A 24,275-nucleotide genomic window follows, 5' to 3' on the forward strand; every position below is an offset into this window, starting at 1 on the left:
TCCTGATTGGCTGCCAGCCGGTGCAGCCGCTCTGGCCTACTCTAGCCCCCTCTCACACGGGGGTGGGGCACTCGCCCTGCCACACCTACGCAGGGGGATAGTTCGCTCTTGCGCCCTTAATAACGTCTCTTTGAAAAACCGCCAACTGTCTTCTATTGTTTTTCCCCTTAGACTTGCTTCCCATGGGATCTTACCGACCAACTCCAACTCACCGCCCTGAAATCCACTTGATTGTGCTGTTCTCCCGCCTACCAGTCCTTGGAACCGCGAACTCGACCATTTCATGATCCCTTTCACGGGACAATAGTTTGCCCAGTGCTTTGAGATCCTCAGACACCGCTGCTATCAGGGAATTATTATTAGTGAGTCTGCGTCATTCGGTACGTTACCCTTCTCTGAGCCCAGCTGCCAGAGATTCACCCGCCTCCCTGTGTTCATCCGGCCAGCTAGGAAGAGACTTGGATCTACTCCAGAGCTCTGCAAAGAAGCAAACGGCTCCTGCCCCCACCCTGCCTGAGCGGTTAGACTCACCGGCCGGCCCAGGCCCAGACGGGGACATTTTCACCCGACTCCGAGCTTCGGTTGGGCGTGTGGGCAGGGATACAGCTCAGCTGCCTTAGAACGTCTGCTCACACCTCGTTCCCCTCCCTCCCTCGGTCACACGGACTCATCTGCACCTACCGCGCAAGCCTTGTATCCAAACGGAATCCCTGCCCTGGCCCCCCTCCACCGCGGGCTCGAGGACTCCCCGAGGCCCCTCCCCGGGATTTCCAGCCCACCGCGGGTCGGTTTGGGGTGGGCGACAGAGAGACAGGTCCTTTCTGGGGGTGCCACGTAGACCGGTGTCAGTGGGTGCCACCCCTGCCCAAAGCGGAAGAAAGAGCAGCGGCTGCTCAGAGGTGCAGGGCCTGAGGCTGGATTTGGCTCGTGGTGCTTGGGTTTAATCTAGACTGTTAATGATTCAGGGCCATCAACGTCAGGCGGTTCCTGCCCTGTTAAGAATTGAGCTGTGCCCACCCCACCCCCCACAGCCCGTTCCAAGCCGGGGACACAAACACGTTATGAGCTGGGGCTGGATTCAAACCAGCAACCGACCATGTCCCACTGCGGGGCCCCTCTAACGCCCGTGGGCCATACTAAGCAGCATTAACAATGACAAATGCCCGGAGCTGATACAGGCTCCGAGCTTTGCCCCGCCAATGGCTAACACCTCCATGGGCGCCCGCAGGGGGCTGCTCCTGGGGGCGGGCGTGAGCCTCACACACACAGCAGAAGGTGCCCAGGCAGTCAGTTTATTTGCGACCAACAAAACCAAGCGGAACCAATGAGAGCCACTGGGCGGGGGGGAGCATGGGGTTACCTGGGGTCTGGACTGGGCTCACTGTCCAGGGCACCGAAAAAAGGATTGTACATGCACACACACATGCGCACACACACGCACACTCACACTCTCATATGCACACACATGCACACACATGCACACACGCACAGGCACAGGCACACACACACTCACAGTCACACTCTCATGTGTGCACACATGCACACACAGGCACACACACACAGGCACACGCACACACACGCACAGGCACACATGCGCACACACACACGCACACACACACACGCACACATGCGCACTCACACACGCACACACACACAGGCACACACACACAGGCACACGCACACACACACACACAGGCACACACGCACAGGCACACACGCACACACACGCACAGGCACACACGCACACACACACACAGGCACACACGCGCACACACACACAGGCACACGCACACACACACACAGGCACACACGCACAGGCACACACGCACACACACACAGGCACACACGCGCACACTCACATTCACACTCTCATGTGTGCACACAGGCACATGCACACACAGGCACACGCACACACACACACAGGCACACGCGCACACACACACAGGCACACGCACACACACACGTGCACAAGCACCAGGGCTAGACACCCTGGAGAGCTGCGGCCCGGCTCGGCTCCTCTGCTCGGTCCCAGCCCACCAGCCAGGACACATCAGGGAAAGGGCCGTGACCCCACCCGCCCCTGGCACCAGTCCCCTGGGGTGAGGGCTTCGGGCTCAGACACCGCTGGGCTCCTCCTTGTCCTCACCCAAAGAGTCAGGCCCATCACTGCCCAGTTCTTCCCCCTTCCCTGAGTCACCCGTTTCTCACACGCCACCACACGCCTACGCCGCCGAGAACCACAATCGCCCCCAGCACCACTGCGATGATCACGATCCAGGACCTTGGGGGAACCGTGGAGTCTGTGGGAGAAACACGAGTCAGGGGGAGCCCCAGCTTGCTTCCTCCCGCCCCCCGCAGGGCCTGGGTGCCCCCCCGCAGGGCCTGGGTGCCCCTTCCCCCCCCCGCAAGGCCTGGGTGCCCCTTCCCCCTCCCCGCAGGGCCTGGGTGCCCCTTCCCCCCCAGAGCCTGGGTGCCCCTTCCCCCCCCCCGCAGGGCCTGGGTGCCCCTTCCCCCCCCCGCAGGGCCTGGGTGCCCCTTCCCCCCCAGAGCCTGGGTGCCCCTTTCCCCCCCCCCCGCAGGGCCTGGGTGCCCCTTCCCCCCCCTTGCCTGGGTGCCCCTTCCCCCCCCCCAGCTCCTGGGTGCCCCTTCCCCCCCAGAGCCTGGGTGCCCCTTCCCCCCCCACGCAGGGCCTGGGTGCCCCTTCCCCCCCCCGCATGGCCTGGGTGCCCCTTTCCCCCCAGAGCCTGGGTGCCCCTTCCCCCCCCACAGGGCCTGGGTGCCCCTTCCCCCCAGAGCCTCGGTGCCCCTTGCCCCCCCCGCCGGGCCTGGGTGGCCCGTCCCCCCCCCCCCCGCAGGGCCTGGGTGCCCCTTCCCCCCCAGAGCCTGGGTGCCCCTTCCCCCCCCCGCAGGGCCTGGGTGCCCCTTCCCCCCCCCCGCAGAGCCTGGGTGCCCCTTCCCCCCCCGCGCCTGGTGGCCCCGTCCCCCCCCCCGAGCCTGGGTGCCCCTTCCCCCCCCGCAGGGCCTGGGTGCCCCTTCCCCCCCGCAAGGCCCGGGTGCCTGGGAGCCCCCCTGACAGGTGCCCCTGAGCTCCCCCCCCCACACACACAGGGCCTGGGAGCCTCCCTGCCTGCTGCCCCCCACCGCCCCGCCCAGGGGCACTGCAGGACACGGTAGCCCTGTCTCGGTGGCCCCCAGCCAGCCCGTGCTGTCTGCCCTGACAGGAAGGGGATCAGACCAAGCCGGCAGGGCTGGGGACCCTGCCCCAGACAGAGACCACCCCCTGGCCCAATGAATAGCCCCCGCCTGGACCCACAGACATGTCACGAGGGAGCCAGTGACTGAGGCAGGCATGGAGCCCGTGGCTCCGGGTCCCCAGTGTTCCCAGCCTTGGGCCCGGCTCCGGGGGCTGGCACAGAGCCCCTCCGCAGAGGGGAAGGAAGGTGCCCAGGGGCCCGTTGCTTTTACCTTCGACAAGCACATCGACGTGCCCCGAGCTGGCCCCGTATCTGTTCTGTGTCCGGCACCGGTAGGTCCCGTTGTGGGCACGCTGGGCCGAGCGCACGGTCACCGTCCAGCCGCGGTCAGACAGCTCCACGCTGGCGTTGGAGGGCAGCTCCCAGCGCACCTCGGGCGGGGGGTTCCCCTCGGCGCTGCACCACACCGTGAAGTTAGCGCCGACCCCGAACTGCAGCCGCTCCACGGAGACCTTCATGTTGTGGGGCGGGGCTGAAAGGGCACGGGGAGAGCGGGGGTCAGCAAGGAGTGGGCCCCAGGGGGGGCTGATCCCCACCTCCCACCCAGGTGCCCCACACCATCAGGCTTGCCCCGGTTTTCTCCTGGCCACCCTGCCAAGGAGGAGATGGGTATCACTGTCCCGGCATTACTGGGAGTCTGGGCTCCAGGGTCGGAGTCTCAGGGGTGGGGTCAGAAAAGGGAACCCTGCTGGGGCTTTCCCGAGTGCTGCAAAGGGAGGGGTGACGAGAGCCAGGACTCCTGGGTTCTATCCCAGCTCTGGGAGAGGCCTGGGGACAAATGGTTAGAGCAGGGGACTGGGCGCCAGGACTCCTTGGTTCTATCCCTGGCTGCAGGAAGTAACTTTGTTTCTTATTTCCATGGTCTCAAAAAGAAACAAAAAGTAATAGCAAAAAATATTTTAAGTACATCAGAAGCAGGAAGCTGCTAAACAACCAGTGGGGCCACGGGACGATCTAGATGCTGAAGGAGCACTCAAGGGCGATAAGGCCATTGCAGAGAAACTAAGCGAATTCTTTCCATCAGTCTTCATGGCTGAGGAACATGAGGGAGCTTCACAAACCTGAGCCATTCTGTTTAGGTGACAGACCTGAGGAACTGTCCCAGATTGAGGTGTCATTAGAGGAGGTTTTGGAACAAATTGATAAACTGAACAGTATTATTGTCAGACACAGAGATGAGCATAATTTGTTGGGGAAGAGTCAACAGGGTTTTGTAAAGGGAAATCCTGCCTCACCAATCTACTAGAATTCTTTGAGGGGGTCAATAAGCAGGTGGCCAAGGGGGATCCAGTGGATAGAGTGTACTTAGATTTTCAGGAAGCCTTTGACAAGGTCCCTCAAAGGCTCTTAAGCAAAGTAAACTGTCACGGGATAAGAGGGAAGGTTCTCTCATGGGTCGGTAACTGGTTACAAGACAGGAAACAAAGGGCAGGAATAACTGGTCAGTTTTCACAATGGAGAGAGGTAAATAGTGGGGTCCCCCAGGGGTCTGTACTGGGCCCAGTCCCAGTCAACATATTCAGAAATGGTTTGGAAAAAGGGGTAAACAGCGAGGTGGCAACATTTGCAGATGATACAAAACTACTCAAGATAGTTAAGACCCAGGCAGACTGCGAAGAGCTGCAAAGGGATCTCACAAATCTGGGTGACTGGGCAGAAAAATGGCAGATGAAATTCAGTGTTGACAAATGCAAAGTGATGCACCTTGGGAAACATCCTCCCAACTGTACCTATAGAACGATCAGATTTAAATTAGCTGCTGCCACTCGAGAAAGGGATCTTGGCATCATTGTGGATAGTTCTCTGAAAACATCCACTCAATACAACAGCGTTTAGTAAAGAACTAGATCAGTTCCGGAGGACATGTCCCTCAATGGCTATTAGCCGGGCTGGGCAGGGATGGTGTCTCTAGCCTCTGTTTGCCAGAAGCTGGGAATGGGCGACAGGGGATGGGTCACTTGCTGATTCCCTGTTCTGGTCGCTCTCTCTGGCACTGGCCCCTGTCGGCAGACAGGACACTGGGCTGGATGGACCCCGGGTCTGCCCCAGTCTGGCCGTTCTGAAGTTCTTATGGTCAGGAAGCTGCTGCACACTAAGGACCCACTCGCCGTCACTGACAGCTCCTCACCCCCGACGTGCAGGGTGGCCCTGGCGCTGTCACTCAGCACCTGGTGGCCCACGCGGAGCCAGGCCCGGCACACGATCTCCTGCCCGTGCTGCGTGGGCTGTGCCACGAAGCTGTACCCCACGGCCGGGCTGCCACGGCTTTCGTTGAGGGTGCTGCCCCCGCTGCTCAGGGTGACGTTGATGTCGGAGGGGCTGGAGCCGGACACAAGGCTGAAGACGTTGCAGGTGATTCGCTCCTGCTGGCCGGCCACCATCTCGGCTCCCAGGTGGATCTCGGGGGGTGAGAATCCTGCGGGGGAGGGGGAAACAAAGGGGAATGAACCTTCCTGAAGCTTCTCCCTGCATAGAACGGGCCAGGGGCCCTGCCTTCTTATAAAGACTGTGCTCAGTGCCCGGGGAGCCAGGACTCCTGGGTTCCATTCTGGGGGGAGGGCACTGTGGGGGATGGTGGTTAGAGCAGAGGGAGATGAGAGGCAGGACTCCTGGGTTCCATTCCCAGGGGTGGGAGGGGCCGGTGGGGGGAGCTGGGAGGCAGGACTCCTGGGTTCCATTCCCAGGGGTGGGAGGGGACGGTGGGGGGAGCTGGGAGGCAGGACTCCTGGGTTCCATTCCCAGGGGTGGGAGGGGACGGTGGGGGGAGCTGGGAGGCAGGACTCCTGGGTTCCATTCCCAGATGTGGGAGGGGCAGTGGCAGGAGCAGGGTGCTGGGAATCCGGACTCCGGGGTTTTATTCTTTGCACTGATTTCTAGTCCTTGGAAAAGTCTTTCCCCACCCAGGGGCGGCACTGCAGGGGGGAGTGAGCGCGCGGTTAAACCTCAGCGTACGGTACACGTGGAGCCGGGCTTTTTCGGTGATGTCCGTGGAGCTGACGTAGCACAGGGGCTCCAGGTCCCACACCGTGAGGTTGGAGATGTTCAGAGACATCCAGCCGATTCCGTTATTCGTCACCTTCGTCACCGACGTCTCCCAGCCCAGGCTGGTGTGACTGGAGCACGTGCTGGTGCAGTTCAGAACCACGTCACCCCCAAACGCCACCGCCGGGTCCTTGGGCACGATGCTCAGGCCGCATGGCTGCGGGCGCGCTGCGGAGCAGAGAGACAATCAGGCAGGCTCCCCCCAGCCCACCCCCCTCTGGGGACACCACATGGGCCAGGCTCCCCCCGGGGACCTTCCCCATCCCGCCGCCTCCCGCCCTGTGGGCCGGCAAGGGCACTGCACTGGGCTCCCGGCTCCTCGGGCATCACCTCTCTTGGGCGGAGACCCGCCGATCTCACCCTCCTGCAGGGTTCCCTGCCTACGCGGTGCCCAGCTGCATGGGGTTTTCTCTGCGACGCCATGAGCGGTGCTGTGGCACCGCCGTGTACTGAGGCCAGGGTTTGTCCCAAGTCTGCCTTGTGAGGTACCCTTGGTCTGCTCGACACGAATACCTCGTTGGATTGTCGGTGCCATCGCCGCATGCCAAGTTAGGCTCTGTGCCTGGGACTGAAACGGGCTGAGGCCGAACACACCCCCAAGCCGCCTGTCAGGCACAACAGTAAAACGGCCAGCCAACGCTGGCGGCCGACTGCGGAAATGCAACACAAGCACAAGGATCACCCCAGGAACTGTGTGCAAGAGAAACCTCTCCCAGCATAGGCACCGACTTCGTGGGTGCTCCGGGCCTGGAGCACCCATGGGGAAAAATTAGTGGGTGCTTTGGACCCACCGGCAGCCAAGCTCCCCTCGCCAGCTGCCCCACCTCCTCCTTCCCCCAAGTGCGCCGCGTCCCCGCTCCTCCACCTGCCTCCCAGCGCTGCCCGCCCGCCCGCCGCCAAACAGCTGTTTGGCAGCATTAGCACGCGCCGGGAGGGTGGGGGAGGAGTGGGAACGTGGCATGCTGGGGGGAGGAGCCAAGGAAGGGGTGGAGTCGGGGCAGGGACGTGGGGGAAGGGGCGGGAAGGGGGCGGAGTCGGGGCAGGGACGTGGGGGAAGGGGCGGGGAGGGGGCGGAGTCGGGGCGTGGGGGAAGGGGCGGGAGGGGCAGGGCCTGCTGGAAGGGGTGGCGTAGAGGCGGGGGCAGAGTGGGGGCAGGGACGTGGGGGAAGGGGCGGGAGGGGGCAGAGTCGGGGCAGGGACGTGGGGGAAAAGGGCGGGAGGGGGCGGAGTCGGGGCCGGGACGTGGGGGAAGGGGCCGGGAGGGGGCGGAGTCGGGGCAGGGACGTGGGGGAAGGGGCGGGAAGGGGGCGGAGTCGGGGCAGGGACGTGGGGGAAGGGGCGGGAAGGGGGCGGAGTCAGGGCGTGGGGGAAGGGGCGGGGAGGGGGCGGAGTCGGGGCGGGGGGGAAGGGTCGGGGAGGGGGTGGAGACGGCGCAGGCACGTGGGGGAAGGGGCGGGCAGGGGGCGGAGTCGGGCCGGGACGTGGGGGAAGGGGCGGGAAGGGGGCGGAGTCGGGGCAGGGCCGTGGGGGAAGGGGCGGGACGGGGGCGGAGTCGGGGCAGGGACGTGGGGGAAGGGGCGGGAGGGGGCGGAGTCGGGGCAGGGACGGGGGGGAAGGGGCGGGAAGGGGGCGGAGACGGGGCAGGGACGTGGGGGAAGGGGCGGGAGGGGGCGGAGTCGGGGCAGGGACGTGGGGGAAGGGGCGGGAAGGGGGCGGAGTCGGGGCAGGGACGTGGGGGAAGGGGCGGGACGGGGGCGGAGTCGGGGCAGGGACGTGGGGGAAGGGGCGGGAAGGGGGCGGAGTCGGGGAGTGGGGGAAGGGGCGGGAAGGGGCAGTGTCCGGGCGTGGGGGAAGGGGCGGGAGGGGGCGGTGTCAGGGCGTGGGGAAGGGGCGGGAGGGGCAGGGATGTGGGGGAAGGGGCGGGGAGGGGGCGGAGTCGGACCGTGGGGGAAGGGGGCGGAGTCAGGGCGTGGGGGAAGGGGCGGGAAGGGGGCGGAGTCGGGGCAGGGACGTGGGGGAAGGGGCGGGAAGGGGGCGGAGTCGGGGCGTGGGGGAAGGGGCGGGGAGGGGGCGGAGTCGGGGCATGGGGGAAGGGGCGGGAGGTGGAGGGGCAGGGCCTGCTGGAAGGGGTGGCGTGGAGGCGGGGGCAGAGTGGGGGCTGAGCCGCCTCGGGCCGGAGGGGACGTCAGCGCCGGGCTCAGCGCCAGCTCTGCGCGTCGGGAACTGTCTGACCCAGGTCATGGCAAACGAGCTTTCCAGCCAGGGGGAGAAGACAGACGGGGGGGGTGACACCCTGGGGGGACCTCGCTCTCCCGACAACACGGCACCTGGGACCCCCGAGGAGCAGGGACTGAGCGGGGCGAGTGCTGGTCCCAGGCTCCAGGGATTTCTAGCCTGTGTATGAAAACCTGGCAAAGCCCAGGCAGCTTGTGCCGTAAGAATCCGCCAGCCCGTTTGTCACGCAGGGCGAGAAGTTGCTCATTTGTATCCTACCTGCCTGGTGTGTTAGGCCCCGTTTGCGGGTTTGTTTCTTTTCTAGGTCGTTTGCTTTGCCGTTTGCTTTCGCTTCCAATCGCTTCCAATCTCTCTTTGTATTTAATAAACTTATTTTTGCTTTGTCTCAAAGCAGCGTGTGGGAGGAATAACTCGGGGCAGAAAGCGGCTGCGCGTTTCCTCTCCACATTGAGGGAGGGGGCGAATTTCATGAGCTTGCGCTGTGCAGCTCTCGGGGCAGCGCAGGACAGTGTAACTCGGGGTTTACACTGGGGGGGGCTTAGGAACTGGGAGGTGCCCTATGTGAGGAAGTGGGGCTGTTCTTAATGTTCCCTCTGAATACTGGGGGGGGGGGGGCGACCTAATGGCCCGGCCCTTCCCCCTGCCAGGGGAGGCTAAAGGTGGGGGCGAACGAAGAGGTCAGGTGACCTCCTGGCCCAGGGAAAGGAACTGAGCAGAGGAGATGGGGCTGGAGGGTTTCAGTCTGGGGCTGGCTGGGGACGAGGAGTGAGGGCAGACGTGGGGGTCTGGCTCACTGCCCCCCAGAATGGACCCGGCCGAGGGGTCCGGTTCTCTGTACCTACAAGCTCTGTGTTAGACCCCGTTCCTGTCATCGAATAAACCTCTGTGTTACTGGCTGGCTAAGAGTCACATCTGACTGCGCAGTGGGGGTGCAGGACCCTCTGGCTTCCCCAGGACTCTGCCTGGGTGGACTTGCTGTGGGAAGCGCACGGAGGGGCAGAGGATGCTGAATGCTCCAAGGAGAGACCCAGGAGGTGAAGCCGTGGGAGCTTCTTGCCCTGCAGACAGGCTGCTCCGAGGGAGAGGAGGCTCCCAGAGTCCTGCCTGGCTTGGTGGGGAGCAGCTCCAGAGCATCGCCCAGGGACTCCGTGACACCCTAGCTGGGCATCCCCATGCACAGCGTCTGCATGTAACTGCAGCTGGGTGTGTCCCTACCTGGGTGTGTGCTGGTAAAGTGCCGGCTGGAGCCTGGGAGGGGCTTGGCAGGCCGGGCACAGCAGTACCGTGTAAAGGGAGGCCAGGCTGGTGGGTCGGGGGGGCTCAGTGGTACCCCAGGGGGAACCTGTCACAGGCACCTTGGCCCCAAGTAGAAGCTACTCCCCCGGCCCTCCCTAGCGCTGTTATTCTCAGGTGAAAGCGTTACAGAGAAGACACCGAGTGATTAAAGGACCCGCACAAGCGTCCCAGAGACCAGCCCAGGCAGTGCTGCAAGCCCCACCCCGCACTCAGAACAACACGCACCCTCGTGACAGGTCAGTCTCCCGGCCCCACTCGGGTCTTTGGTCTTCAGAGCCCGGGAACAGCTCGTCAGCCGGACAGCGGCTCTTTGCTCAGGGTGTAGCCTCTGAAGGGTGGGTCTGCAGGGGGGAATTTGCTTCCCGCCCATCCCCAGGTATTTCGTGGGAAACCCACTGAATTTTTCTTATCCCCAAAGTTCCTTTTTGTCTGGCATGTAGTTTAAAATAGTCCTTTGGTGCTCAGCCCACTTCCCAGGTTCCCACTGCTCCTGTCGCCCTGCGAGCGATGCTCCAGACATCCCACACTCACCCACAGACTTGGCATTTACACCCCAATGGACCCCCCCCAAGTTGTTTAAACTTGATTCACTCAGAGCGACAGAAATTGCCAGTCGCATCCCGGGGCAGCCTGGCCTTTCTTGGTAAAGTCAGGGGGTGGCGGTGACGTTACAAAGAAATCAAGAATAAAATCAGTCTAAATACCGAGTCAAAGCCCAGGGCTGTGGATCATTTGTAACTCACCAGGCAGATCCGGGTCTTCCCTACGGGTCTGCAAATATTAACTCGTTACCCTCCTCCCCCTCTCGGGGTTAGGACCGGGGGCTGGCAGCCCACGGGGCAGCGAGCCAGCTGGCAGAGTGCTGACGGGAGGTTCTGTTTCCTGCCTTATGCCTGACCTAGGAGAAGTAATTTCCCCTTTATGGGCTTGTTTTCCACCTTCAGCCTCTGGGAGCTGGTTTCAGTAGGACGGGTTCTCACACTGCGCCCGGCACAACAGGACCCCGACTCCAGCCGGGGCTGCTCAGTGCTACCGAACTATGCATCATAAATGTGCCCAGTGCCGAGAATCACCATCTCCAGCCATCACTCGTGCTTGGGAGGGGCCCGCCGCCAGCGCGGAGCCATTCCAGAAACGCTTTTGCCAGGCTGGGAGAGTCCCTGCTACTCACAAGGTTTGTGTGTGTCAAAGCCGGCCGGCCCAGATGCTCCCTCTAGCCCTTCGGAGCCCCCCTGCTCCGTGGGAGGCACTGCCGGGGCTCGCCTCACCCTGGGCTGTGACTACAGAGCCCAGGTCCCGGGGCCCCCCTCCAAATCACCCCGTCCCGGCTCCAGAGCTAAAGGCACCAGCTGGCACCTGCCAGGCAGCTTCGGCTGCTGTTGCGTGCGGCACCGCGACACTACAGGCACGTTGGGAAGAGAAGGTTGAACCCACTCTCGACTGCTCGTCTTCCAACTCCCCAGCCGCGCGGCCTGAGCTCCCCGCCAGCGGCCCCGGGGAACACGCAACTTACCCAGAGGCAGGCAGCAGAGCAGAACCAGCGGTGTCAGGCCAAGACAGAGGCAGCGAGGTGTCATTGTGCAGCAGGAGAGCCCTGTGTCTGGAGAGGAGCCTGTGCGCGGAGGCCACCCCCAGCCAGGTCCCACCCCTTCCTCCGGGCTGGGCAGCGTATCCTGGTGCTGTGCTCTCCCCCCTGTCTGGGAGCGACCAGTCCGGCTACCAGGGGCAACCCCACAGGCAGCTCCCACTTACGCTGCTCCTGGGGGCTGGGACAAGATGGGGTCAAGCCACCTGGGCACTGCCCACCCCGCAGCCTCACCGCTGCTCTGACCCTCTGCTTCCCACCGGGCCCTGGGGCGCAGAGACCGGGCACAGCACCGTGCGCGCTGGCCACGCGCCCGCTCTGCCCCCCGTGCCAGGCGCTGGGCTTTGTGCCCCCTCCACGCTGGGCTGGGAGGCCCTGTATGGGGAGGCGACTCGGAGGGGCATTTCCACCCCTTTTACGCTGCCCAAGCGGCAACAGCCCCCCGTCTCCCCAAGCGGCAATTCAATCCCCAGGGTGCCGCTGGCTCCGGCCTCTCAAGGGGACGCGACCTCCCAACTCCCGTGGTGCAGCTCCAGGGGGAGCCGGCTGCTGCCCCCTCCCCCGAGGGGTGAGAAGCGCTAGGAGGGCAGACCGGGGGGGCTGACCCCTTAAAGGCAGTGAAGTATCCGAGACTTTCCCCTCCGGGCAGATGTCCTGGCTGTAACTCAGCCCCTCTCCCTGTGGCTTCAGCTGCATCCAGGCTTCTCCTTCACTGCCTGTCCCAAATTGTGGTGGTCTTGCTGTGCAGCTGTCATGCTCCACCCCAGAGGTGGCTGCACTTCACTGGTGAGGGAAAGGACCTGGTCAGCCCCTCCCCCGAGGTTGGGGAGCTTTGAGTTCTTCTTCTAAAACCACCAAAAAAGGGCAAAGCTGCTGCTTATCACACACCACCACAGCAGCTTCTGCAAGACCGACCACGTTGACAGCAGCACACGGCCGGGTGTGTGAAAATCTTGGCTAACACCTTTACGCAGACACGGGTGTGGAGAGGAGCCTGTGCCCAGAGGCCACCCACCCTGTCAAAGGAAGAGGCCAGCTGCACCCCTGAGAGCAAGGGGAGGGGCTTGGCCAGGTCACTCCTTCCCTGCAGTCTGTTCACACGGCCGCCCAGCTGCAGCGGTGATGGGCACCAGTTGGGCTAGACAGCGGGATGTGTCCTGAGAGAGAGAGCTGCTGTGGGGATGGATGAATGGCTAGACAGGGGGCCTGTCTGGGGAGGAATAGCTAGAATAGAGAGACAGGGGGTCTGCATGAGGGGCGGGGGGATTGTACGGTCTCTATGGAGACAGGCAGTTCTGGGGGCATCCGGCTGTTTAACGCTGACCTGCCCCTGGGTTCTGCGCCCCGGCCGCAGCATGGCCCCGCCTCATGTGCACGGCGCTGGCCGGGGTTATCCGGGCCTGCTGCTCTCTGTGGCTGCCTTTCCTCCGGGGAAAAAACCAGCCTTCGAACAGGCCCCGAAAGCAGCAGAAGGGAGGGGCTGGGGACACTCCAGACCTGCTGGGCCCAGCCAGGCTTTCAGGGCCTGGGACTGCGAGATGGAAGATCATCCTGCCCGAGGTTCAAATGTTCTGGCCTCGTGCTCAGGGAGCTGGGCTGCGACTCCAGGAACCCAGGGCCTTGTCCTGCCACAACCCCTGGAGCCGGATTGTCAGGGCTCAGTGGGGAGGTGCAGGGCTCGGCCCACAGGAAAATCCCACCCTTTCACTCCCTGGGCCCTAGTTCCTCATCTGTAACGTGGGGAGAACGGCCCTGCCTTGTCCTGCCACCAGCACTCTGGGACTGGGACGGTCTCTCCGGGCCCCAGCTTCTCAACACATGGCCCGCTGGGGCAGCCCACGTGACATCCCCAGGGCCATACAGGCAGGATATTGTGTGGATGCAGCTCCCAATGGTAAAACAGTTGAGAAGTACCGGTCTGGGCGGCGCCCGGAGTGACAGGGCCCTGATCTCCGCCGGGGTCTGGGTGGCGCCCGGCGTGACAGGGCCCTGATCTCCGCCGGGGTCTGGGTGGCGCCCGGCGTGACAGGGCCCTGATCTCCGCCGGGGTCTGGGCGGCGCCCGGAGTGACAGGGCCCTGATCTCCGCCGGGGTCTGGGCGGCGCCCGGCCCGACAGGGCCCCGATCTCCGCCGGGGTCTGGGGGTGCGATCGTAACACACCTCATAGTAATTTAACAAGGCAGCCCTGCGTGGTGAACGACGGTTTTGTTTTCCTCCCTGGCACGCAGAGGCTGGACAGGGACAGGGACGATGGCGTCGAACGTTGTTTTTTAAAACTGCACAGACGCCACCAGGAAATCGCGGTTCTGAGCCAAAGAAAACAGATCCAGGGCCCGTTCCTGCCCCCTTGCCCCAGTCAGGATCCGGAGTCACTTGCACAGATGAGGGAAGCACAAGCAGACGCTGGCACCAAAGGTCTCCCATGAGCCATGTGCTCAGACCCAGGCAGGAAGCTGCAATCAGCAGCCACATACAGGAAGGACCCAGCACTTTCCGCCCTGCGCACTGGTCTCCCTGAAGCCCCAGGAGTGGCTGCTGGGAAGGAAGAGGCGGGCGAAGCCCTGGAGTTGAGCAAGGGGAGGCGGGATGGGAGGGAGGCGCCGACCCTGCTGCCCTCCCTCCACTTCCCATGAGCCTGCCCGGGCTCCAGCAGTAGTCGGCCTGACACGGCGCAAACAGGACCAGAAATCAGCAGCCCTGGCCTCCTTCACTGCCCCAGCAGAGCCTGTGTGAGACGCGGGGAGCAGGCCCTGGGGAGCAGTCCCGGCTGGGAGCAGGCCTGGACCTCAGAGATCGTCTCACTTGTGGGGGGTGATGCACCAGCGTGTTACACGAGCACGTCTGGAGGTGGCACGCTGGTTTGTTATTGTAGGGTCTCCTCCCCCGGTTTGTTATCGTAGGGTCTCCTAAGCACTGGCTTGCCGCTGTTCATTACTATATTTTACAAGCAGCAAAGAATCCTGTGGCACCTTATAGACTAACAGACGTTTTGCAGCATGAGCTTTCGTGGGTGAATACCCACTTCTTCGGATGCAAGCTTGCAGGGTATAAGGTGCCACAGGATTCTTTGCTGCTTCTACAGAACCAGACTAACACGGCTCCCCTCTGATAGTATTTTACAGAACGGTTCCAGGGCACAAAGTCTTTAGAAAACTCAACTCCCACGGATGAGGAACGGGACCCTGCCAAGAGGAACTAGCCCTTGGGAGTGACTGCGGCTGCAGCTCTGAGTGGCACGGCCCAGCCTCCTCCCTGGCGCGAGCAGGCGCTGCCCTCCTGCCCTGCGTGCAAAGCTTGCCCAGCCCGCCCTGGCTGCACGCGTGATGCTGCGTCTGCCTCCCACGCCTAGAACAGGCCTCCCCTGCGGCATCACGGGGGGGGGGGGAGCGTTAACCCCTCCCCTGCTGTGAGCTTGGGCTGTTACACCCCCGCCTGCAGGGCCTGTGGGCAGCACCACAGAGCAGGAAGCCCAGGGGTTGGGGGGCACGTGGGGCAGGACAGACCGGCTCAGCCAGCAGTGCTGAGACTCAGCACCCACCTGTCGCACGCCCAGGGGAGCCAGCCCCTCTGCCTGGGGTTCGAGCCGGCCTGGCCCAAGCCCCCGCGTGACAGCCCCGGCCTGGCTTCCCCAGCCCCCGCAGGGCCTGGTGTGACACGGTGCCTCAGAGCAGCACCCTGGACTCCCCATACCCCCGTCTTGATCTGTTGAAGGTTACCAGCCGGTTGGATTGTAGGCGAGGGTCTGACGCACTGAAATCCCCTGTGAGGCTGGGAACACCCGCCGCCAGCCCAGGGAGCCGCCAGACAGCGGTTCATGGCTCGTCAGCGCCCATCCGAGAGCCTGTGTGCAAGGGAGACGCCCGACCAACCCCCCTCACTGCACGCTGGGGGGAAGTGCCGGCATCACTCGGCCTCACTCCCCCCAACTCAACACCTGGAAACCCGGCTGGAGGCAAAGAGCCAACCGGGGGCGGATGGGCCCAGCCGGGGGAGTGAGGATCTGGGACCTGTTTGTACCATGGGTCAGGGTGAGACACAGCTTGAGGCAGCTGCTGCTTGGCCTGCAGAACTGGGACTGCAACTTTCTTGTTTCTTAAGTAACCGACTCTGTCTCCACACGCGGTACGTGCAATCACTGACATCCCTCTGCGGTTACTAGACCTGGGTTAGATTTTACCTAAAACAGGGTCTTTCGGTGGAAGAACGTGGGAAATCTCAGCTCAGTTTACAAAGGCCGGTGCGTGTCGTCGCCCCATGGAGGGAGGGGCGGACGGATAATGAACTAACTCTGACCAGGCTTCCGACCCGGGCAGGCCGGTGCAGCTCTGGGGAGCAATTGGCCGTTGTTGGTTCGAGTGACCGGGAGATGGCTCGTGTACCGCAGCTGGGCAGTGCCCGTCAGAGGCTGGCAACTTGGCCACAGCATCACAGCGTGAGAGGGAGACTCCAGGCTGGTGGGACAGGCAGACAGGGCCGCCCGGCGGGGGGGACAATTTGCCCCAGGTCCTGCAGGGGCCCCCACGAGAGTTTTTCGGGACCCCTGGAGCAGGGTCCTTCACTCGCTCCAGGGGCCCCGGGAAACCCTTGCGGGGGCCCCGGAGCTTCTTCGCTCCAGGTCTTCGGCAGCAATTCGGTGGCGGGGGGGGGGGGGGGTCCTTCCGCCCCGGGACCCGCCCCCGAGGTGCCCCGAAGACCAGCGGCCGGGGGGGTCCTTCTGCCCCGGGACCCGCCCCCGAGGTGCCCCGAACACCAGCGGCCGAGGGGTCCTTCCGCCCCGGGACCCGCCCCCGAGGTGCCCCGAAGACCAGCGGCCAGGGGGTCCTTCCGCCACGTGCCACATGCAGGGCGAGGGGTGATGCCCCCCCGGGGGCTGTGCTCCTGCTCACTCCCTCCCCTCCCCCAGTTTAGGGTAAACCCTTCAGGCAAAAGGGAAACCCCTCCCTGGCCCGGCAGCCCCCGCCGAGAACGCTGGGCTCGGATGCCTGGTGCCCCAGCCCCACAGAAAGCAGGATGAGCCAGCACCAGGCAGTGCAGTAGCGGCAGCTCTTTAATGGCCGTGCGCCGGCAGGACAGGCTGTTTAACAGTCACACTCCAGGCAAGCGGGAGAAGGCAACTCCCCCATCCCCCCACCCCCGAGGGCGCGGCCCAGCTTCCCTCCTGTCCACCGTGAAGAGAACAGTCACTTCCAAGCCACTTTGCAGCCCCCAGGTGCATTGTGGGAGGGCAGCGGGACGCTGCCTCGGCGCCAGTCCCCTTTCCGCACGCGCTCACTGGGGCCGACTCACTCAACAGGCTCACCACGCAAGAGGCCTCCTGCGGCGGGCGCCGTCCCCCGGGGCTAGGGGGAGTTGCCGTAGGGCAGCCGGAAGGGGTACAGGGCGGTGTAGCGGGAGTCGTGCCACAGCAGCTTCTCCTCCAGGAAGGTGACCGTGTCCAGCGTGAGCACCAGTGTCTCGTGCTTGAGTATGCTGTGCACGTTGAGACCTGAAAGAGACCCAGGGCAGGGTCACAGCGTGCCCAGCCCAGCCCAGATCTGTGCGGTGCAGGGTAGCCCAGCACCCCCTGCCCACGTGGCAGCCCCTGCGATGGTTCCTGACACCCCACCCCAGAGGCAGGCACATCTCAGTGCCGGCCGAGGGAGCCGTCTATAAACAGCCTCCGCGCCCCACCCCAGAGCCAGCTGCATTCTCCCCCCACCCACGCTGGGAGGAAGGAACAAGGACTGTGGAAGGCTGGTGCTTGACGAGGGGGACGAGGCGAGGGCCAGGGTACAAACTCCCCTTACAGGGCAGTACGCAGCAGGGAGGAAAGGCACCGCGTCCCGCAGGCCAGGGCTCTTGTGAAGACCCCCAGCCTGGGCCCCTCCGGGAGGCCAGCACGCCCCCCGCCCCTCCAGCACTCACCTAGGGCTGGCACCAGGGTGATGGTTTTCAGGCTGGCTGCTGCCTTCATGATGTTCTCAGGCATCTTGTTGCTGGAGCAGAGGCAGAGGAGGAATCGTGAGCTCAGGCCCAGGCTGCCCTGGGGACTCCCCTCATGCCCGAGACCCTCCTCCAGGCTGCGTGCAGGGCCTGGAGCGCCAACGCCAGCCAGGGGGCATTGGCACAGGGCAGCAAGGAGACCAGTCCCCACCTCTCTTGGGGAAGGCTGGGAGCGCTACCCCCGGGCCCAAACCCTGCAGCACCCCCAGATCTCTCACCAGCAGGGGGCGCTCCACTCCTGGGCCCCAGGCCTGGCCTCCCCAGCGCTCTCCTCTCCCGCCAGGCCCCCAGATCACACCCTCTGCTGGGTGTCTGGGGTTTATGGTTCTCCACGTCTCCCCCCTCCCGCTCCCACTCACACATCGACAATCAGCACGGACTGGCCCCAATGCCTGTATCGCGCTAGGTCTGCCAGGTACTGGGGGTCACAGGTCGGCATGTCCAGGCCATCCACAATGTGCAGGTTGTCCTGGAAACACAAAATACGCTCGGTACCTTTCAGCTGCTTTACCCCTCTGCCACCAGCCCCCGGAGCCAGGGTGACCCCCCCGATCCAGCCTCTAAGCCAGCTGAGGCCCTCCCCATCCCGACCCTCCCCCTTCAGCTGGGCTAGGAAAGGACCTTCTAGGAAGGGGTCACAACCCCTTCCCCTCCTAGCTACCAAGTGACCAGAACGCCTGGCAACAAGGCCCTGCATCTGGCAGAATGAGACCCTGGGGACCCCAGCGCACCCCTCTTCTATCTGTGATTGTACACACAGCAGGTCCGGGCAAGAGCAGGGGCCAGAAGCCAGGAGTCCTGGTTCCCAGTCCCCCGCCCGACTTAACCCAGTCCCATAGCCCGGGACAGAACCCAGGAGTCCCAGTTCCTACTTCCCCCGCTCGACCTAACCCAGGACAGAACCCAGGAGTCCCAGTTCCTACTCCCCCCACTCGACCTAACCCAGTCCCCTAACCCAGGACAGAACCCAGGAGTCCCAGTTCCTACTCCCCCCGCTCGACTTAACCCAGGACAGAACCCAGGAGTCCCAGTTCCTACTCCCCCCACTCGACCTAACCCAGTCCCCTAACCCAGGACAGAACCCAGGAGTCCCAGTTCCTACTTCCCCCGCTCGACCTAACCCAGGACAGAACCCAGGAGTCCCAGTTCCTACTCCCCCCGCTCGACCTCACCCAGGACAGAACCCAGGAGTCCCAGTTCCTACTCCCCCCACTCCCTAACCCAGTCCCCTAACCCAGGACAGAACCCAGGAGTCCTGGCACTCCACCCACACACACTAAGAAGCCCAGCGGCCCGCGTGGGCCCTGTACACAGACAGTCGCACACTCGTGCTACCTGCATCAGCTTGGTCGTCAGCGCCACCTTGAGGCCCAAGACGCGCACTTTCATGGGCAGCATGTAGTAGTAGCTGGTGGGGCCCCTGGGGCCATGGATGATGCCGCCTGGAAGGCAGAGGAGCTGGGGTGACCAGATGGCCCCATTTTATAGGGACCGTCCCAATTTTTGGGTCTTTTTCTTATATAGGCTCCTATTACCCCCCACCCGCGTCCCGATTTTTCAGACTTGCTGTCTGGTCACCCTAGAGGCAGCAGGAGGTCAGGAGGGATCAGTGCCCGCAGGAGGGGGCTAGGAGGGCGTCTCAGATTCAGGGGCATGACGGCTGCGCCCTGAGCAGCCCCCCTGCTCCCCCACTGCACAGCACTGTACTGACTCCCAATCCAGGGAGCCCGGCTGCCCGCCCCCCCCCAACCCACTGAATGCACACGCGCTGCGGCAGCATCCCCAGGCAGCACCGGTCATGGGCCACGTGGCCCCGGCTGCGCCCTGGGGCACGGGAGACTGGAGCAGGGCCCAGAGTCACGCAGCTTCCGGGGCCCTGGCTCCGTTTGCCCCCTGCCCCCCACCCGGCGTCAGAGGAATGGGCTCAGAATCTGGCTGATTCATTTTAATTATATTTGGTGACTCATAGAATCTCAGGGTTGGAAGGGACCTCGGGAGGTGTCTAGTCCCACCCCCTGCTCAGAGCAGGACCAACCCCAAATGGCCCCCTCAAGGATTGAACTCACAACCCTGGGTTTAGCAGGCCAAGGCTCAAACCACCGAGCTCGGGCAGAACCCGTGAGGGCTGGGAGCCACTCACCGCCGCGCCAGAGGGGGGAGCGGATGCTGCCGTGCCGGGCCCGGCCGCTGCCCTTCTGCGGCCAGGGCTTCTTGCCCCCGCCGCACACCTCCGCTCGCGTCTTCACCTTGGCGTAGCTCTGAAAGGAGAGTGCGGGTCAGAGCGCCCAGCGGGGGTGAGCACCGCGGACCCGCCTGACCCAACTTGCTGCCGCTCAACGGGGGAAACTGAGGCACGGGGGAGGGACTCGTCCGGCGGCACACAGAGACAGGGATAGAACCCACGAGTCCCGACTCCTAGGCCCCGACCTCTAACCACTCCCCGAGCTGGGAACAGAACCCAGGTGTCAGTGGCCTAGGGGCACTCTCCCATCCCATCCCCACTCCTCAGACTGACAAGCTGTCATTCCACTCAGGGTCCCCACCCCCCGGCTCTGCACACACTCACTATCCTCTTGTAGTTCCTCTGCCAGACTGCGACCGTGTGCAGGATGTCGACCCTGCAGAGGGAAAGCACAGAGACCAGGGGTTGGCGCAGGCTGTGCCGAGTGAGACAGCAGGCGGTGTGTGTCTGAGGAGCACACAGCGGCGGGCAGAGCTGCAGCTTAACAAGCAACATCGGGGAGCGAACACCCCAGGGGTTCACGATTTCTCTCTGGGTTGGAATTAGCCCTGGGGACAGGATCCCTGTGTTTAGCCACAAGGCCGGCACTTGGGTGACCCCCTTGGGGGGGCAGAGAGCAGTTCTGTCCCCATTGTTCAGCCGATGTTCGGCCGGCTTTATCTCAGCGCAAAGGTGACTGTGGGGGCCAGGCCAGCAAACAGCTCTGAGACAACTCCTTCAGATCGGGGCTGGATCAGAGGGAAAGGGCCCCCGTCCCGATCCCCACCCCCTGAGGCAGCCATTCCCTGGAAAGGGTGCTCATTCCCCCTTAACCCGGACGCTCCCCGGGCCGACGACGTGTCTCTGAACCGTACCGGGGCATTACTGCAAAGACATCGGGATGCAGGTCTGCCAGGCCCACGTGTCTGTCATCATAGTGCCTGAGGGACTCCACCCAGGCCTGCACGGCCGTGCGGTGAGAGGGGATCGCAAGGTGGCAATCCCGCAGGACAGGGGCGCTGGGGGTCACCAAGGGCAGCTTTTCTAGGAGGCACAAACAAAAGAGGTCTGAGCAGCCACTGCAGAGCCCGCGCGCTTCGTGCAGCCACAAGCAGATCGTAGCAGCCTCTGGCCAGGAATAACCGGCCCATTTTCAGCCCATGGTACGTGATGGTCACAGTCCGTCCCGGTTAAAACTGACTATCCCTGATTGACAACACATAACAAGTCACTCTGCTAAGGCAGGTAGCAGAGGCCAGGTGCTCATCTCCAGCAGAACCACAACCCGCTGCACAACTCAATTCTAAAGCCAGCCAGGCACCATCACACACACACAGCAAAGCAGACAACAGAGCGAGAGCGCAAAACTGGCTCTCTGGCCACCCTACGCTCACTGGCCACAAGCAAGCCAGAGCTATCAAACACACCCAAGAGCACAGTGTGACAGCAACAGTGACCAGGCAGCACCTGGATCTAGTGGCGAGGGCACAGGACAGAGACACGGGACACCTACTCCCACCGCTGCCCAGCTGGGTGACCTAGGGCAAGTCCCTTCTCCCTCCGCGCCTCGGTTTCCCCTCCTGCCTTTGTCTGTTTAGACCAGGGGTAGTCAATAGGCAGACCGCGGGCTAAACCTGGACCGCCACATGCTTTTCAATGGACCCCAAAATCTTTGTATTTACTTATCATGATTGTTATTTTTTAACTATTTTCTCTGAAGTCTGGACCCTGATTATACCTTGAACAAGAAATTTGGACCTTGACAAAAAAGAATTGACTCCCCCAGTAGACTGTGAGCACTTTGGGGCCAGGGAACACCTCTCACTCTGAGTCTGTGCAGCGCCTGGCACAGCGGGGGCCCCCGACCCTCAGTCAGGGGCCTGTGCAGTGCCCAGCACCACAGGGACCCTGAACCGCAGCTGGGGACTCCAGGTGTTACCATAATACAAATAAACAACAATACAACCCCTCGCACCCCCCCATCAGAGAATGAGCTGACCTCTAAGAGAGGTTTGGAAGACACTTCCCCTGGGGGGCGGTTATCCCACTACCACCTCCTGAAGGGATCCCCCCCGAAGCAGCCGGTGCTGTCCCCTGTCACACCCAGGAGATTAATCCAGTTGGCTCCCCTGGTCTGTTCCAGCAAGCTTGGTCTTGCGCAATCCCTGCAATCCTACTTCTTATGGCACCTGTGATCTCATTTCACACCCGGCCACCACACAGGGCCCGGGCACAGGAACCGTAGAGGCAGCACTTTAGAACCATGAACGGGACTCACCCGCCTGGGATGCGGCATCCACCACGTGTGGGGAGGGTACGGGCACCTCGGGAAGCCCCAGCCGGCCGGCAGAGGTGGCCAGAGCCTTGGAGAGGGAGGAAAGACAAGGGGAGGGAGAGGTCAGAGCACAGAGTCGTGAGGGAAAAGGCGCAGTGGTGGAAGTCGCATGTTGCACCCACTGTTGTTAAAACGCCCCAGGCTCAGGCCAGCGCCATACTCCAATACTGTGTCGCCATGGCTACCCTGGTCAAGGTATGGGGGAAATCGCACCCCTTGGCCCCACAGCTGCGGCCACTGGAGCAGGTGGGGTTGCTATGCCGGCCTGTCGTATATGCTGCACCTACAGGAGGGGGCTGTGCCAGCCAAGCCCTGGCAGGCCCTGTCCCAGGCTGGCAGAGCCTGATCAGCTGAGAGTTTAAACCCCACCCTGGAGCCCTTTGCGAAATCATTCACCCTCGCACCTGAGCCAGCTCGTCCCCAGGGGGGCCGGGCGAGTCCAGCCCAGCCTCGGGGGGCGGGGGGGTGAGGAGATGCAGCATCAGGCCCAGAGGAGGGAGCCCCCCCCCAGCCCCAGGGAGGAGAGAGGCCCGGAGAACGCGGGGCCCCGAGCCACACGTCCCTGCTGGCTCAGCTGCAGCCCATCCCCGCTCACCCCCCCCCCACCGGAGCAGAGGGAGCTCAGGGCTGCAGCCCCCTCCTCCCCGCCCAGGGGGCATCACCCTGCCGGGCTCCGCCCTTTGACCCCAGCCCAAGGCCCCTTCACTCCCCCCGCCGCTGGCCCTGTGACCCCGACACCACCCACCCCTGAGCTCTGCTCTGAGCCCCCAGCTCTTCCCCCGCCCCACAGGGCCCCTCCGCCGAGCGCCCTCTGACCTCTGACCCCCACAGGGCCCCTTCGCCGAGCGCCCTCTGACCTCCACAGGGCCCCTCCGCTGAGCACCCTCTGACCTCTGACCCCCACAGGGCCCCTTCACCCCGAGCGCCCTCTGACCTCTGACCCCCACAGGGCCCCTTCACCCCGAGCGCCCTCTGACCCCCACAGGGGGCCCTTCGCCGAGCGCCCTCTGACCTCTGACCCCCACAGGGCCCCTTCGCCGAGCGCCCTCTGACCCCCACAGGGCCCCTTCACCCCGAGCGCCCTCTGACCCCCACAGGGGGCCCTTCGCCGAGCGCCCTCTGACCTCTGACCCCCACAGGGCCCCGTCACCCCGAGCGCCCTCTGACCTCTGACCCCCACAGGGCCCCTTCACCGAGCGCCCTCTGACCTCTGACCCCCACAGGGCCCCTTCACCCCGAGCGCCCTCTGACCTCTGACCCCCCCCGGGCCCCTTCACCCCGAGCGCCCTCTGACCTCTGACCCCCACAGGGCCCCTTCACCCCGAGCGCCCTCTGACCCCCACAGGGGGCCCTTCGCCGAGCGCCCTCTGACCTCTGACCCCCACAGGGCCCCTTCACCCCGAGCGCCCTCTGACCCCCACAGGGCCCCTTCACCCCGAGCGCCCTCTGACCTCTGCCCTTTGACCCCCTCACCCGCGCGGCCGCGCCCCGGCTCCAGAGCCGGCTCCCAGCCCGGATCATGGCGCCCCGTCCCCGGCCGCGGGAAGAGCCACCGCCGGCCCCACGTGAGCGCCCAGGAGCGGCGGCGGGGTGGGGGGGGCCGACAGAGCCGCTTCCGGCGCGTGCCGATGACGCAAGAGGAGACAGCGCGGGGCTCCTAGGGGGCGGGGCCGGAGGCACTTCCGGTTGGCGGGGAAGGGGGAGGGGAGGTGCTGGGGTAACGCCCATCATGGGGGAGGGGAAGGGGGAAGGGGCAGAGCGGGGAAGGGGGATGGGGGAGAGCGGGGGGGGTGGGAAGGGGGATGGGGGAGAGCGGGGGGGGTGGATGGGGAGAGCGGGGGGTGGGAAGGGGGATGGGGAGAGCAGGGAAGGGGGAGGGGAAGGTGGATGGGGGAGAGCAGGGAAGGGGGAGGGGAAGGTGGATGGGGGAGAGCAGGGGGTGGGAATGGGGGAAGGTGGATGGGGAGGGGGGAAGTTGGATGGGGCAGAGAGCACAGACCGTGGGGGAGGGCGCCGGGAATGGGGGAAGAGGTGGAGAGCAACCTGAGAGTCTCCGGATTAAGTTGAGAAGTGTGAGCAACAAGGGTGATGTCGCGGTGGGAGTCTGCTATAGACACCAGACCAGGGGGATGAGGTGATGAGACTTTCTTCTGGCACCTAACAGAAGTTACTAGATCACAGGCCCTGGTTCTCATGGGGGACTTCAATCACCCCGATATCCGCTGGCAGAGCAATACAGCAGTGCACAGACAATCCAGGAAGTTTTTGGAAAGTGTAGGGGACAATTTCCTGGTGCAAGTGCTGGAGGAACCAACTAGGGGCAG

At 64.0% G+C, this 24,275-nt stretch overlaps 2 protein-coding genes across 3 annotated transcripts; both read right to left on the reverse strand.

Annotated features, from left to right (window-relative positions):
- Positions 1-1,854: 1,854 nt before the first annotated feature.
- Positions 1,855-12,161, reverse strand: LOC123354085 (vascular cell adhesion protein 1-like). 2 transcript variants are annotated; one of them, XM_044995747.1, is made up of 5 exons: positions 12,018-12,161; positions 6,207-6,464; positions 5,383-5,670; positions 3,466-3,726; positions 1,855-2,300 (listed from the first exon to the last, which is right to left on the reverse strand). In XM_044995747.1, exons 1-5 carry the CDS (start codon positions 12,106-12,108, stop codon positions 2,194-2,196), a joined length of 1,005 nt encoding a protein of 334 aa, XP_044851682.1. In that variant the 5' UTR covers positions 12,109-12,161; the 3' UTR covers positions 1,855-2,193. The 2 variants fall into 2 exon arrangements, with proteins under 2 accessions (XP_044851682.1, XP_044851683.1); XM_044995748.1 differs by lacking the exon at positions 12,018-12,161 and adding an exon at positions 11,341-11,594.
- A 4,281-nt stretch (positions 12,162-16,442) lies between these two features.
- On the reverse strand, positions 16,443-23,564 carry MRPL4 (mitochondrial ribosomal protein L4). The gene is made up of 9 exons (XM_044995802.1): positions 23,425-23,564; positions 21,895-21,979; positions 20,492-20,660; positions 19,962-20,013; positions 19,536-19,653; positions 18,731-18,837; positions 17,755-17,864; positions 17,318-17,388; positions 16,443-16,898 (listed from the first exon to the last, which is right to left on the reverse strand). Exons 1-9 carry the CDS (start codon positions 23,470-23,472, stop codon positions 16,753-16,755), a joined length of 906 nt encoding a protein of 301 aa, XP_044851737.1. The 5' UTR covers positions 23,473-23,564; the 3' UTR covers positions 16,443-16,752.
- Between the last annotated feature and the right edge of the window lie 711 nt (positions 23,565-24,275).

The sequence above is a fragment of the Mauremys mutica genome, chromosome 20, assembly GCF_020497125.1.
Source record: "Mauremys mutica isolate MM-2020 ecotype Southern chromosome 20, ASM2049712v1, whole genome shotgun sequence".
In the NCBI taxonomy this organism is placed as follows: domain Eukaryota; kingdom Metazoa; phylum Chordata; order Testudines; family Geoemydidae; genus Mauremys; species Mauremys mutica.

Bases quoted from the DNA above. Each gene is read 5' to 3' on its own strand.
- LOC123354085 (XM_044995747.1), bottom strand. From the start codon at position 12,108: ATGCAGCTGAAGCCACAGGGAGAGGGGCTGAGTTACAGCCAGGACATC. The intron at 5,671-6,206 runs GTACGCTGAGGT...CCTCCCCCGCAG, and splicing joins AGCCCGGCTCCACGTGTACC to GATTCTCACCCCCCGAGATC. The intron at 2,301-3,465 runs GTAAAAGCAACG...TTTCTCCCACAG, and splicing joins CGTCGATGTGCTTGTCGAAG to ACTCCACGGTTCCCCCAAGG.
- MRPL4 (XM_044995802.1), bottom strand. From the start codon at position 23,472: ATGATCCGGGCTGGGAGCCGGCTCTGGAGCCGGGGCGCGGCCGCGCGG. The intron at 20,661-21,894 runs GTGAGTCCCGTT...TGTGCCTCCTAG, and splicing joins GGATGCCGCATCCCAGGCGG to AAAAGCTGCCCTTGGTGACC. The intron at 16,899-17,317 runs GTGAGTGCTGGA...GGTCTCTTTCAG, and splicing joins CACCCTGGTGCCAGCCCTAG to GTCTCAACGTGCACAGCATA.